Here is a 15,312-nt window from a genome sequence, read left to right as displayed (position 1 = left end):
GGGCAGTCATAAGAAACTGCTATTGGCAGCAGATGCCCCGGATTCTGCCCCAATTTGTGGGTGTCTGGCGCATGTGGAAGATGTCATGTGGCAGGAGGCGGCCTGATGGGGCCTGTCGTACCCTCTGGAGGGCCTGACGGGACCCGGCACGGCTGCGGGTAGGCCCAAGGGAATTCTACTGTAAGCCAATCAGGTTGTGGATTCACTTCTATCTGGAGCATGATTGGGTGGTTCCTGCCAACCAATCATACTGCTGTATTGTTCTAGGACCAATCAGACTGCTGCCTTTTGGATCCTATTGTTCTAGGACCAATCAGACTGCTGCAGTTTGGATCCTATTCAACTCAGTACATAACAGTAAACTTTGAATATAAACATAGACCTCAGTATGTGTTTGATAGAAAGAACCAGCAGCATATAAGCCGTCTCAACAAGCTTAACTTTTTTTAAAAAAACAACAAACCATTGGCTTTATGTCTCATTGAAGCTATTCAAGTCAGAAGAACACAGTATGAATGTGTGGTAAAAGGATAAGCTTCCAGATCCATAATCCTACAGGTCCATCAGCCCCATCCATCTCCTGCCCTGTCTTGAATTCAGATTCCCCCTCCTGCCACAAGCCTCTCTATACAGGTGTCTTACTTATTTTGAGACAGCACTGGTCATCTGTTTATTCCTTTAAATTTGCATCTCATCTTTTTTCCTGCCATGGAACCCAAGGCAAGGAACATGTGGTTCCTAGGCATCCTGTCAGGAACCACAAAGAAAGGAGGAGGCTAGAGCCTCTTCTAAGGTTGGCTGGTGAAATGACCCCACCCCCAAGGGATGGTCTGGCAACACAACAAAACCTGCTGTTGTAGTCAGTGCTATAATTGATACAATTATAGTACCCAACAAGTCACTACATTTTCTTGCTGTACCTTGAAAGGAGAGTTTATCTGTGATGGGAAGAGCTGTGCACCAGTGTGTGTGTGTGTGTGTGTGTGTGTGTGTGTGTGTGTGTAAGAGAGAGAGAGAGAGAAATTGATGCTGAACATCAGGTTTCTTATTCTTCTGCTATTCTACAGTATTTATGAACTTTCATTACAGTTGGGTTCCCTTCTGAATTTAATTTAATATTGGACTTCTTGACTGCCACACAATGACTTAAACTAGTGCATCTTTCCACAATTGATTTTTTTTACATATATAAAAAAGACAAGCTTTATTGAAGTATTCAAATAGCATAGGGTGTTGGTTTTTTTCCATTCCATGACTTTAAAAAAAAATTTTTTGGAAGGAATATCTCCCAAGCTGTGTAATGGACTTTGGTTCTTAAAAACCAATATCAAATATATCTATTTAATAATTCAAAACAATGAGGGTAGACTGTTTTTCAACTAATTCAAAAACTTAATGGGAGACAAAAATGTTAAGACTTCCACTTTAAAGAGTTGCATTTTCTGACATATTAAACATCCTAACTTGGTACCTGCTCTAATACTGGCTTGTTTGTATGATTCACAAAAATATAGCTCTGTTAATAAACAAAATAAATGTAAGTGAAATACAACCTAAATCCCCACAGTAGGAGGATACAATATAGGTTTGATTCCTAGAAAAATAACACTCTGGAGAGAGGGAGCAATAAACTGTGGTTTGGCAACACAGATATGTTTAAGTCCATTTCTTTCAAGGGACTTAAGCACACCTGACTGTGTTGGACTGTGACCAGATTTTGCTGGGAATGAAGCTCAGAGAGAGAGGAGGCTTCTTCCTCAGTTCCCTTTTCAAATCTTCTTAAGGTTCCCTTTTGATAGGAGAGGTTCGCAAAGTCTACACAGCAAAGGGCTCAGATAGAAGACTCCAGGCCTTCCTTCTTGCCTGCAGTTAAGGCTGGGGAGCCTGCAATGTTATGTTCATTATGCCGCCGCTTGCACTCCAACCACACCATCACTGGGTTGACCAAAGCCAGAAACATTAGGACTACGAGACCAATATTCACCTGGGGGGGAAAAGATGCACTATTAATACTCAGGCGGCAGCTTCTAAAAATGTTCCTTTCTGGGGGGCTCTAGGAAATGTGAAGTGTCTGAGGCTGGCACCTAGCCTAGAGAGCTATCTGGGTCTCTATGCCTGCTCTGCATAGAGGCAGAAGGGTATAGATGTATGCAGAATGAAGGCTTTGAATCAGCCAGGCCTATGGCAGCCACTTATGCCGCACCAAAAAAGAGGAAATGCATCAGCACCACTCCCCGCCCAAAGGACAAATGAGGACAGAGACTTGCATATTTCCATATGCTAATTTATAACTATACGTGCAAGTTCAAAAAATGACTATTTCAAATAAAAAATGCAATATATCTAGTCCTACTTGGGACAACAGACCAGGTGCCCTGTATGCTGAATTTGCTGTCCAGGTCCCCTGCCCATTTAAACTCGACTTGGAGTAATAGACTTCCCCCTGAAGAGCAGGACACACTCAGATATATATTGCAATACATGGGGCCTGGCCTTTTGCCTGGTCAACAAAGTAGTACGTCAGGTCTCCTAGCTCCCTGTTCACTACCGTCTGCAATACAACACTGTTCCTGAAAGAAGTAGAGATCCCCATTTGGGGTACTGACTGTCCCCTGGTGAAACAGACTCATTAGGGCACAAAACACTCACATAAAAGGGATCCCCGTTGAGTGGGCCCCTGATGAGCGAGAAGCAGGGGTATTGCAGGAGAGACACCACGGCTGAGAGCCCCATCACCAGGCCGTAGAGTTTCCCAAAGTGTTCCAAGGGGAAGCTGCCAAGACAGAGTGGGGGAGGGGGAGGAAGAAGGACATGGAAATTGTGACACGGCATGTCTAAGCGGACTATCCTCTTCACAGTGACTTGTCACCATGTGCTGCTTCTCCACCTCCCATCCTTCTATATTTTTATTTCTTTTCTTTTTGACTTCCGTGTTCCTTTCCTTCCTCATCAGGAGGAAGGACAGCAGACCTGCATCCCTCATATGGTCAAGGAACAGGGCAGGACATTTGTTTACAGCGTCTGCACCACTATTTCATGGCACCCACATACCCTCCAACATTTCTCTGATGAAAATAGGGACGTCTCATTCCATAATGATAATTTTACTATTTATACCCCACACATCTAACTGGGTTGGCCCAGCCACTCTAGGCAGCTTCCAACCAGCGGCGGAGCATGGGGGCGAGGGGGGCGTGGTGTGGATGGTGCCCTCAAAGGGGGGTGGAGCAAGCTACTCATGACAGACATTTGGCACGCCACCTATCTGCAACTCCCAAGCCTCCCCCAAGCTGTCAAAATGAAGGGGGAAGGGGGGGAATGCCACTGGCAAAGCGGTGCAGCCCCCCTTACCCCGATGGCTCAATACCCGGGGTGGTCCGCTCCCACCCACCCCCTTCCTATGCCCCTGCTTCCAACCTATGTAAAGACATAATAAAACATTAAACATTAAAAAAGCATCCCTATACAGGATTGGCTTCAGACGTCTCAGGGGTCAGATAACGCCATACCCTCCAACATTTCTCCAATTAAAAAAGGGACATCCTAAGGAAAAGTGGGGCATTCTGGGATCAAATCAGAAACTGGGACGGCTTCTCTAAATCAGGGACATCCCTGGAAAATAGGGACACTTGGAGGGTCTGCACCCACACTGCAACAAACAGCTTTTCATTAAATCTATTGAAGGAAAATTCCATGCTAACATGTGGCCTGCCTCCTCAATGACTAGCTTAAAATGAAAACATCCAGCAGATTTAGCACTCATACTAAGTCCTTTCCTCATATCTGCTTTCTTTAGTATTTTAAGCCAAGTGCAACAGTCACTTCTCATACACTGCCATCATAGCATAACTGCAAAACATTAAAATGCCAGATAAATAGTTCATTTTGTCCAGTCTCTTGCGTCTGACAGAGACAAGCTCTAGAAAGGTATCTCAGCAGGGTTCTACAAACCCAGAAGACATAAATTGTGCTATGAACTGTGGAAGCTGCTCCTAAAGCAAGATTCTGAGAACTGCAGCCATTTATTATTAGTATAAATTGATATTTTTAGACCTCTTGCGTGTGGGGAGAATCTTGAACAGCCTCTGTTTCTGCTAAAAAATTCAAAACCAGAGGAGTCGGTAGAGAGGGGAAAAGGATTTCAGTGAACAATTTTCTGTAATTGATTGTTATTCTGCACTACTACCAGTTCCTCTCAGTGGCTCCAAGTACCATTCACTGAGTATCAAAACTTCCTTCTGCTTTCATCCTTCCCTTTCTCTTTCCCCCGCCCCTAATCCATCCCTCCCAAACCACACTTTCCTCTTTTCACGAAGAGGCCAGTTACTTACGCAATGGCTAAGAAGGCAGCATTGCCCCCGTAGAGGAAGGAGCGGCTCAGAACCTGCAGGATAAATGTGGCGTACTGCACAGGCAGCACCGGAATAGAGGCACAAATTGAGAAGGCCACGCACTGCAGCACTGTGATGACCAGTGACAGCACACAGGAGCGCAGGTCCGCCAGGGAATCTGGCACCCCTGGAAACAGAGAATACAGACAGAGGTGAGCAGGACCAAAGGAGACCTCGGGGAATCAAATATCCTTGATGGGCAGTCTCATGAGGAAAGCAAAACACACACAACGGGACGTACCTTGCGAACTCCCTTCCTTTTTATGTCCACGTTTGTGACGGTCCAGGATAAGCCCATTCCAGGGGGCACAGATGACTCCACAGAACTGGGTGAAGGCAAAAGCATTGGTGTAGCTGCTCACTGTTGACAGAAAGAATTAAGAAAAAAGGATGACAAAACCCTCTTCCCGTCAGCACAAATATGTGCCAAGATTTTCATACACGTAACCCATTATTAGATGATGGCAAGAGACTAGGAGGAATGAAAGGTCAGGAGCCTTTATTTCTCCAGTAGTTCCAAGCAAAAATTTTTCAAGAACTACCTCTTCTTTCTCAATAGGAAGACTATCACTATCAGGAGGGGCTTCCCCTCAACTCCCAGACCAGGGCAGTCTCCTGGCACAGCTATTTAGCTAAGTCATTACAACACCATTTTACCGGTAATTCGATTTCAGCAGCTTTTTCCTGAGGTCAAGAGCAATGCTGAGACAAGATGGCCTTCCTCTCATGGTGAGAGAAAAGGGAGTCAGCAGCACCAAACACAAGAGACTGAAAATGGAGGCATGCCTCAAAATTGTACTGAAATTATGTGGGCTGTATCCACCATTAGGTCATATTTAGCGTAGACTCATTGCAATGAATGAGTACAACTAATTTAGGTCCATTCATTTCAAGAGCTCTACTTTAAACATAACATACCCTCCAACATTTCTCTGATGAAAATAGGGACATCCCATTCCGTAATGATAATTTTACTATTTATACCCCACACATCTTACTGGGTTGCCCTAGTCACTCTGGGCAGCTTCCAACATATAAAAAATAAACATTAAACATTAAAAAACTTCTCCATACAGGATTGCCTTCAGATGACTTGGGGGGGGGGGGTCAGGTAACTCCATACCCTCCAACATTTCTCCAATGAAAATAGGGACATCCTAAGGAAAAGTGGGACACTCTGGGATCAAATCAGAAACTGGGACGTCTTCTCTAAATCAATGACCTCCCTGGAAAATATGGATACTTGGAGGGTCTGACAGAACTTAAGTTGGCTATACTGTATATGGAACTTTGATGAAACAGAGAAAAGCCCAACAGGTTTCGATGGAAACCTTCCTTAGGTGCACAATAATTCAATTTATTAATCCCAATTACAAAACTTCTCTCATAGTGAGTTTTTTCCCTTCTACACTCTTCTAGTCTACCTGCCCCAAGACAAAGGGCAAGACCCAGTGTTAGCCATAATGAGAATAAACCCATTGCAAACAATAGGTTTAGGTCCACTGATTTCCATGGGTCTACTATGGCTATGGCTTAGTTGGATCTCACCCAATAACCCTTATCCATCTCCACACACACATTTTTGTTTGTTTCTTACATATCCTAAATTTGGTGGAGGGGCTAAATTTTCCCAAAGGAGCCCAGGGTGGCAAGAAACAGGGCATCAATACAATATAGTTTAAAAGAAAGTAATAAAAACACTTAAAAACATAGACACATAGCCTCACAGCTAATAATTTCAACAACAACAACAATAATTTTATTATTTATACCCGTCCATCTGGCTGGGTTGCCCCAGCCACTCTGGACAGCTTCCAACACACATAAAAACATAAAAAATGTCAAAAATTAAAATAAAGTTTCCCAAGAACAGTATTTTTCAGCTTTCAAATGTGTGGGTGGACAGATATGTTTTAAAATTCCTCCTGAATGTTTATACTGAGGGTGACAGCAAAGGGAGGGAGATTATTCTGCAAACAAGAGAACCTCTTAATCCCCACCCGATGGTTCCCTGCCCCTTTTCCAATACTCTCCTTACCAAGGGTGGCGTCTCCCTCAGCCAGCTGTGTCAGCATGGGGTTGAGGGTGCCAATGAAGAGATAGTGGCGCAGCTGCATCACCGACAGCCACACCAGATGCCAAAAAAACAGTTTGGAGAAGACACAGCTCCAGAAGGAAACAACAGCTGGAGCCTTGAGGTTTGCTGCAGTCTCAGCATCTCCTAAATAAATCAAAAAGAGGGGACAGGAGGCATGTGTAAAATCTGAAATGATCTTTATGTCACACAGTACCTTGCTACTATTTCACTGCTGACAGTCATACCAAAGTGAGAGCCCTTTCGAGGCACAAATCAAATGCACATCCATTGGTTTTTATGAGGGCTTCTAAGCAATTAGCTCCCCATGCAGAGGCCTAGAGAATCTCTCACCCAGGGGTGACAAATGGGCATGCGAAGCTGGTTCTGGTATAGGACTTACATTTTGTCAGTAGTGATGCTATGGATAAACATGATTAAGTATGGCTGAAATCTTCCAGTCATTAATTCACATGCCCTGGGGAAAACCACTAAGAGCAAACAAATGAGTTAACTCTTCCTGCTTGCCTGCCCACCCAAAAAGGAATAGCTGACTGTGATGCTTCAGAAGACATGAGGTCTTATTCTCTAGCAGGAATGATGAGCATAGATGTCTGCCTGTGAATTACTAGTAGCGCAGGGGTGGGTGCGTAGGATCAGGGCCGGATTTAGGTTTGATGAGGCCCTAAGCTACTGAAGGTAATGAGGCCCTTTATATAGCAGGCGGGGCCCATTACTTACATCATAGGAGCCTACACAACACAAAACACCGTTGCTATATGTAGGTTTTATTTTATTTGTTTTTTATATTATATTTTGGAAATGTACATCCAGGTTTTTTTCCTTTAATTTTTTGGGGGGGCCAAGAGGGTGGGGCCCTAAACTATAGCTTGTTTAGCTTACACGTAAATCCGGCACTGGGTAGGATTAAGAAAGGTTAAAGGAACTGACTTGACTCTTGAGGTCCCTGGGCTTTCAGACATTTGAGGGTAAGAAATGAGATATATGAACCTGACTACAGAAACACATAAATGCACACAGAACCTCTTCTTGGAACAAATGCCAAGTGAAAGGTATATCTGACACCCTCAAGCCCCCATAGACTGCACTTACTTTGCAGCAGATTTACTCTATTTTTTAACATATTTTCCCAAATGCAACATTCCCATCCAATATTAAGGCCCAGCTAGAATCTCTAACCACCAACCTTGGAACCGGTCTCAGTCCCTACCTATGCCAACAAGCCCTTTGTTGGTGGAATTTTCTTCGAGTGCTGGGTCAGCATGCAGATTATCCGAGTCCTCTGCATCATTCTCATCCAGGACTTTGGGGCTACGTTGCTCCTCATAGGTGCGATACGAACGGGACCTCTTGTGACAGCTCACTCTGCAGACACAATCAACATAACTGGTATCCTGGGGACTTATTTCCCATACAAAGAATGAAAACCCAAGTTCCACATGTGCAAAGAGAGAAAGACAGGGCGGTACAAACACGATTGATTTGTTCTTTCAGATGATGTACCATGACAGAAAGGTACAAAATCACAATGGCATTGATCATAAAGCCAAGTAAATAGAAATTGCCATTAAATGCATAAACTATAAATGGATGATTCAACATGTAAGAGAAAAGGAGTACAGGAAACTGAGAACTCAGCCTCAGATTAGTTTATCTCTATTGCAGCAAATACTTTCACCATGTGTTTGAGCCAACAACATTCCCCTCTCTCTTCATTCCTACAGTTTTCTTATTTGATAGTGGTGAGAAATGGGAAGTTTCATTCCAAATCAGTTCACTGCTCACCAGTTTAGGCTGGGAGTCCTCTACAAACTTACTTGAGAGTGAGTTCCATAGAAACTCTGAGATTTAAGGCTAAACGACACATTGCACGCAAACAGGTTTAACTATAGCCCAGTGAACCTTTTCGAAGCAGCAATGCTGCTTTCAGGGAGAACAATCAGGAGCATAGAAATGGTAGGAGGGAGGGAATATGTGTTTAAAACCCTACAGGGGAGGGAATTTGCTCCAGGGGGTAATTTGGGGCAGAAAAAGGGCAGGTGGGAAAAAGGCTGAGCATCTTCCCATCAGACGCTTCTCTACTCTGGATCACCCCCAGGCTTTACTGCTTCAAAAAGGGCTGTAGTCAACATGTATTTGCTTGCTGTGTAGTTTGGCCCTTATGTCAATGTAAATTTCCAACTAAGCATGCAGAGGTCTGGGGTCTTAGGGATACCTGCCTCAACTGCAGGCATTCTGAAACAATGGGTTCACTTTGGACTATATTTCCTGCATCCTTTCAATGAAGGCCATGCAGATGCTGTTTAATTAGGGCTTTTCTGAAGATGCTACAAAATGGCACCTGAGCTGCTCTCCAAACTGGTGTTTTCCCCCCCAGGGGAGCTTGGGATGGTGATGTTGGGAGACAGCCACAGTAAAAACTGTGCAGGGTGTGAATCCTATCTTTATCGACTGGGCAGAAGAAGTTGTTAAACTGCTCTTTTATCTTTAATAGCAGCACGTGAAGAAAGCCTACAGATGAAGCTTTTCTCATCATGGATATAAACATCACTTGCCAATCAAGCAGTATGGTTACAGTGGTCCCTGAAGAGTTGGCAACCCTATACGAATCCCAGAGCACTGTGCCTGCCTGAAGAAGCATTCAGAAAGCAGAACTGTCTTTTAAAAATAACAGTGGATGGAACCCACTGGGGATAGCTTCTTTCTTCTACCACCACCAGGGTTTTAGGCAGCACTTTGCGAGCTTGAAGAAGGAAGGAAGGAAGGAATGGAAGGAGATAGAAAGGGGCTCAGGATCTTAGCGAGGGCACACAGGGGAGAGAGCTGTGTATCAGACTGAAGTACAGGCAAGTGCAGCTTACCCATATGTATATCCTGGGGGCAGTGGATACGGAATATGGCTGCGGGGCATCAGAAAAAAAGTACGGATCAAGTGCCAGGCACTGCAAGCAGACATGAAGAGGAACATGGTTCTCAGCGAGAGGCCTTGTTCATACAGCAGCTGTAGACAAATAGCACAAACTTGAGTTAGCCAAGCTCTGCATTGACTGTAATCTGTGTGGTGCACAGATTGCTTGCTTGGCTTTGGGCTCATGTAGCAGATTATCTGCCTGTCTTTTAAGAGTGGGAGACAGATCCAACCCACGGGGTACAATTCAATATAAGCAGCACTACTGCATCTCTTCTGCAATTCCCATTCATTTGAACAGGAAAACGTATTGGTGGACTGTGCTCTATTTTTAATTATGATGAATCTCCACCTGAGACACCAAAATGCCTTGGACCAGTCACTAGCTCTCAGGCTCATTCTTTCATTTGCATAACAGATTTATCTGGTCACTCAATTTGATTTGATCTTTTTTATAGAATTCCCCGGGCCCAGCTACTTTTTCTAAGCAGCTTCTGCATGTCATCACAATAGAGCCAAATTATATGCGATATCAAAATGTGTCTGCATTTAGTGTGTAGTGTTTAATAGGGGGGGGGGACACAATAAAAATGTACTTCTTGAAAAACCTTACTTCCTCATAACAATAGATAGCACAGTGCTTCCAGACATCATGCCTAAGTACCATAAGCCACCGTCAGCAAATCATGCCTCACATTCCCTTCCTAGAGCACAGTTTTGCCATGACCATGCTCTCAGAAACATGGATTTGAGTAGCAACATAAAGGTAAAGGGTCCATTAGGTCCAGTCGTGGACGACTCTGGGGTTGCAGCACTCATCTTGCTTTATTGGCCAAGGGAGCCAGCATACAGCTTCCGGGTCATGTGGCAAGCATGACTAAGCCGCTTCTGGTGAACCAGAGCAGCGCATGGAAATGCCGTTTACCTTCCCGCTGGAGTGGTACCTATTTATCTACTTGCACTTTGACGTGCTTTCGAACTGCTAGGTGGGCAGGAGCAGGGACCGAGCAACGGGAGCTCACCCCGTCGCAGGGATTCGAACCGTCGACCTTCTGATCGGCAAGCCCTAGGCTCTGTGGTTTAGACCACAGCGCCACCTGCGTCCTGAGAAGCAACATGGTCACATGCATATACAATGCTGAACCACAGCTGGAAATAGAACCCTTGTGAGCTGACGTCTTCCACGCTAACTATAGCCCTGCTTCCTCTTAGCTGAAATCACGCTTAGGATACTGCACCCTTCCTCGGCTTTCACTACATCCCCATATTCTCTGTCCTCGTGTGGCTGGATTTTGGTTTGTGTCATCAGGAGTGCTGCCTGCTGCTTTCTGTGTGGTGGCTCATGTGCTCTCTCTGCAGAGAATGGTGATCCCTCAGCTCAATGCATATCTGAACAGTCTTAATGAAACTGGTGAAAACTGTTAATACTAACAGCACAGAGACTGTCTTCCACCAGGTGTAGGGGGCCTATGATGTTGATGTTAAGTATTGCACATACAGTATCTCCAGGAATCCAGTCAGGAAGCTTTGGGCTATATGAGATTCTACAGAAAGACCCAATTGAGAAAATCAAAGTTGGCCAATAAGTCGAAGGCAAATGGTAAATGAGGATATCCACCATGGTTCAAAAACATCTAGGATATCCTTATTTACCCTACAACTCCCCCTATCCCTGAGCATTGGGCCATGGTGCTTGATGCTGATGGGAGCTGCAGTCTAATGACCTCTGAAAAGCACACTGGCTATCCCTGGGTGAAATGTTGAAATTGAGTTGCTGAGTCCCTGACTAGCTGAAGACACAGGACTCAGAGCCAAACAAGATGCATCAAGCAGATGCATTCCCCCCCCCAATGGTGTATTTGTTATCTTTACTGAAAAATAGTCCAGTGCATTATGAGTTTAAGAGGATGAATGGAAGAGGGTGTTTAACCTTTTTCCTTCTTCCTGCTTGCCCACTCAAAATTGCTGCCCCATCCAGCAGTCCTCCCACCTACGAAGGAAAGAGTGTTCCTCTGCAGGAGAATAGCGGCTGGAGGATATTTGGAGTAGACAAATGCCAGTAAGAAAAAAAAAAAGGTTGAACAGCCTCTCTCCCATTATGATCAAGGCGGCATTGTTGTTGTTGTTGTTGTTGTTGTTTAGTTGTTTAGTCGTGTCCGACCCCATGGACCAGAGCACGCCAGGCCCTCCTGCCTTCCACTGTCTCCTGCAGTTTGGTCAAACTCATGTTGGTAGCTTTGAGAACACTATCCAACTATCTCCTCCTCTGTTGTCCCCTTCTGCTTGTGCCCTCAATCTTTCCCAACATCAGGGTCTTTTCCAGGGAGTCTTCTCTTCTCATGAGGTGGCCAAAATATTGGAGCCTCAGCTTCAGGATCTGTCTTTCCAGTGAGCACTCAGGGCTGATTTCCTTCAGAATGGATAGGTTTGGTCTTCTTTCAGTTCAAGAACACTCCAAGTGGATTCCCCAAGAATCCCGAGAACTGTAGTTTGTTAAAGATGCTGCGAATTATAGCTCTTTGAGGGTTAAACTACAGCCCCCAGTGTACTTTAGGAGGGGGGAAATCTGCTTTGATTGTGCTTTCAATGTATGGTGTGTACTGAGTCTAGCTCACAGCTGCCCCGTGCTGGTTTTCACAGGGAAGACAAAGAGTGTTGGAATAACAAGACAGGTGACTGTGCCATATCTTATTATTTGGCCTTGACCTTCAGCTATGACCTAACTAGGAATTAGCTGAAAGCGCAAGGATGACCCTTCACATACAATTTAGCTACTTATCGGATTAATAGTCTCGAATTGTCTCAGGGTCACTACAAGCAGCCTACTTAATTCTTCAATGTCCTGCAGCAAAGTGACCAGCAGTTTGCTACTCTAATGCTCTTGAAAAGGCACGGGTTAGCTTATCAACGGTACAAGCATAATTCAACAGCTTCTAAAGGAAGTGTTTTTTATCATTATGTAAGTGGAAAATTAATCAGGTGGGGATGAGACAAATGTGTTGCATATGTTCTTGCTATTAAATGTTGAGAGTTAATCCAATTTAGAAGCCCCCAAAGATTAGAGGAATAAGATACCTAGCACTTGCCAATTCTATCCATGCAGACACCCAGATGTTCAATAAGAAAGACATATCACATGATGTCAGAGAGTTGTAGACTTTTTCTGACCAGAGAGGTTGAAAATGTATCTACTGGAGTTGGGACCTTTTGGAATCTCAAAATCTTTCTCCATCCACCTGTTTTCCTGTCTTCCTATTTTTCCTCATTCTTCTCCCTCCGCCCACTTAAATCACTATCTTTCCTCCTCCCTTCCCCCCATCATCTCCCATCCTGGACTGTTTGTTTCTTTCTTTCAGTGTCCAAACCAGTTGCCAGTTCAGGCCATTCAAGAGCTAGCCAGTGGCTCAATCAATGCTATTAAGTTAGGTGGGACAAAAAGGTGACGATGCTTGAGTCCAAACTTCCCTTTCCTGTGAAATTTCTGAGGGTTCTATGACAAGGCTGCTGACTCAACATCTTAGAGGAAGAAGAAGCACTGTCATAACACACATCATTTCTTAGGAGGAAAGCCCACAACACAGGATTCTGGTGCTTGTTTTTCCTAAGTGTGGCAATTTTTAATTCTTTAGGAAACAGTCACTAACCTTGATGACAAGAAAAACTGCAGAGGAAGAGTCAAAGGCCCCATTGTAGAGGGTAATGATGGTTGAGCGGTGTTTTCCAAACAGATTCCCAACCTGGAGAGACAAATAAGATCTCAAAGCAAATTGACTACTTTCCTGGAGGGGGTCAGCAGATCACAGCCAAAGGGCCTAGTTGCCGGTGAACTTTAATATGTTAGAGTATGGAGGCAGGGACAGGGTGCCCCAAAGGTTCTCCTGTAAAGAATTTCCTCTCCCAGCTCCCTCCCCATTAGGATGTGTGAGGGAAGAGCATCAAACCTGCATGTTGGTGAGGATAAAGAGGATCCCACCGACAGAGAGAAACGTCAGTGCTGGGAACAGGATCAGCGCAGTGGCTGTACCGGAAGAAAAATTGACGGAAGGGCATATCAGCAACATAGGCCTACCATGCTCATAAAACAAGACACAGCTGGGCATCATATCACTCTAAGCAGTGGTGCCACTGCAAACTTTGAACTGCAGGAACTCATAACAATCCCTATAGCAGGCATGTCCAACAGGTAGATGGTGATCACTGGATGTCTGTGGTAGATCACTGGTAGATAACTGGCTCCCCCCAAAGAAGATCAACAACCCCTGAAAACGGACCTTCCTCCTCCCTAAAAAAAGCTCAGCAACTTCAACCTGAACCCCAAAAAAGGGGGTAGATCACTGCCAGTTTTTAACTCTGAGTAGATTGCAGTCCCTTGGGAGTTGGCCACCCCTGCCCTATAGCAACATCCCCCTAGATATATTACACACACACACACACACACACACACACACAGTGCAGCAGTACATAGCACAATGCCCAAATTATTAGGACCAGTTGGCAATAATAGAAAAGTGAGTCAGCAAAGTTGTAATGATTAGCATGTTGAACTTTGGCTGTGGAGACCTAGGTTCACATCCCCAATCAGCCTTTAGCTATTAAATTAGAAATACAAAGAAACCTGCAATTAAGTATTATCTAGCATGAAGTAGGAACCCCATCCAAGGAAAGGAAAGAAGTACCTAGCCTCTGCTTTACTGGTTCCCTCTTTTTCCTTCTTTGTTTATCTGGCCCCAAAATGTCTGAAAGCCTTGTTATCACCTTGTTAATTTGCCAGAGTAAGGAGAGAATATTAGTCATCCTGACAAATGAAACAGAAGTCCTAGTGCTACATTCTCCTCTACTTATGATCCTAAATTTCTTTTTTTTCTTACAATCTTGCTGGTGTGTGCACACAGAAGCAGCTCAGTACTGAAAAATGAGACGTTCCAGTGCAATAAAAGGAACTCGTACTCCTCAAGCCATCTCTTCCTACAATTCTCCAGTCAACATATTAATACAGGGCAGCACACTGTGCTATTCTAAATTTCTATGCCAGCTCAGGGGGCTCAGAATGCAGCAATGGGAAGGATGAATCCAGTTCACTTGCTTTTTGGTGTTTAGCATTTGAGAAAGACTAGCACAACATGCCAGGAGTGTGTGGAAAGAGGCAAAACAGGAACTTACTACAAATATAGATTGTAGTTAAGATCCCACCTCATATGATTCCCCTTTCCAATCTTTAGAAATATTTGGAGGATCCAGCATAATTTTGGGAGACCTACACAAGCAATAATAATAATAATAATATTGGACTGACAGCTATCTAGCAACACACAAAGACTGAACGTCTCTCAAGATGGAGAGCTATAGTAGCATGGTTTCTCTCTCCCTGCAGCCATTGATATAGACATTGAAACTCTTGTACATCATATCATACATGTGTACTTAACACACACACACACACACACCCTTTCTCTTCCACATTTACAGCCATCCCTTGATTATAGGTGTTGCTAAGGCACACTTCTAAAACTCATGTCCGCACTACAGACAGACACACACACCCCTTCCCAACATGAAGACCCACCCAGTCATCTTTTGCTCCTGCACACAAAGCCATACAAAATGTATTTGATTAGGTATATGTTAAAATCATTTCTACCCCACCGGATGCACTGAATGGGTGTTTTCACATACACAACTCTGCATCAAGCTGACCCAGCTTGCAACATAACATAGTATCACGTCTTTGATTGTTCTGAAGGACAACAGCAACAGTTCCTAACAGTTCAAGCCTAACACTGGAACTATTGTGTCCAGAATTTGTACCCCTACAAATCTACCTAAATAAGCCCAGTTCTTCATCCAGGAACACTCACCTGCTGAGGAGAATGCAATGAGGAGAGTACCAGTGGTGTAGGCAGATCTGGAAGACAAAGAGA

The 15,312-nt window shown here is 44.3% G+C and overlaps 1 protein-coding gene across 8 annotated transcripts in view; it reads right to left on the bottom strand.

Annotated features, from left to right (window-relative positions):
• Positions 1-1,023: 1,023 nt before the first annotated feature.
• Positions 1,024-15,312, bottom strand: part of SLC43A3 (solute carrier family 43 member 3) — a 46,678-nt gene continuing 32,389 nt past the window's right edge. For all 8 annotated transcript variants that reach the window (XM_053398477.1, XM_053398486.1, XM_053398494.1 and 5 more), the window contains 10 exons: positions 15,250-15,296; positions 13,336-13,412; positions 13,039-13,131; positions 9,348-9,487; positions 7,697-7,851; positions 6,430-6,612; positions 4,633-4,752; positions 4,332-4,518; positions 2,650-2,773; positions 1,024-1,984 (listed from right to left, as the gene is read on the bottom strand). In XM_053398477.1, the coding sequence (XP_053254452.1) occupies positions 1,832-1,984; positions 2,650-2,773; positions 4,332-4,518; positions 4,633-4,752; positions 6,430-6,612; positions 7,697-7,851; positions 9,348-9,487; positions 13,039-13,131; positions 13,336-13,412; positions 15,250-15,296 (1,279 nt within the window). In that variant the 3' untranslated portion in view covers positions 1,024-1,831. The remainder of the gene's footprint in view (positions 1,985-2,649; positions 2,774-4,331; positions 4,519-4,632; positions 4,753-6,429; positions 6,613-7,696; positions 7,852-9,347; positions 9,488-13,038; positions 13,132-13,335; positions 13,413-15,249; positions 15,297-15,312) is intronic.

The sequence above is a fragment of the Podarcis raffonei genome, chromosome 1 (assembly GCF_027172205.1).
Source record: "Podarcis raffonei isolate rPodRaf1 chromosome 1, rPodRaf1.pri, whole genome shotgun sequence".
Classification (NCBI taxonomy): Eukaryota; Metazoa; Chordata; class Lepidosauria; order Squamata; family Lacertidae; genus Podarcis; species Podarcis raffonei.
The sequence above is the reverse complement of the archived record's forward strand: the minus strand, read 5'-3'. Positions and strand labels throughout refer to the sequence as shown.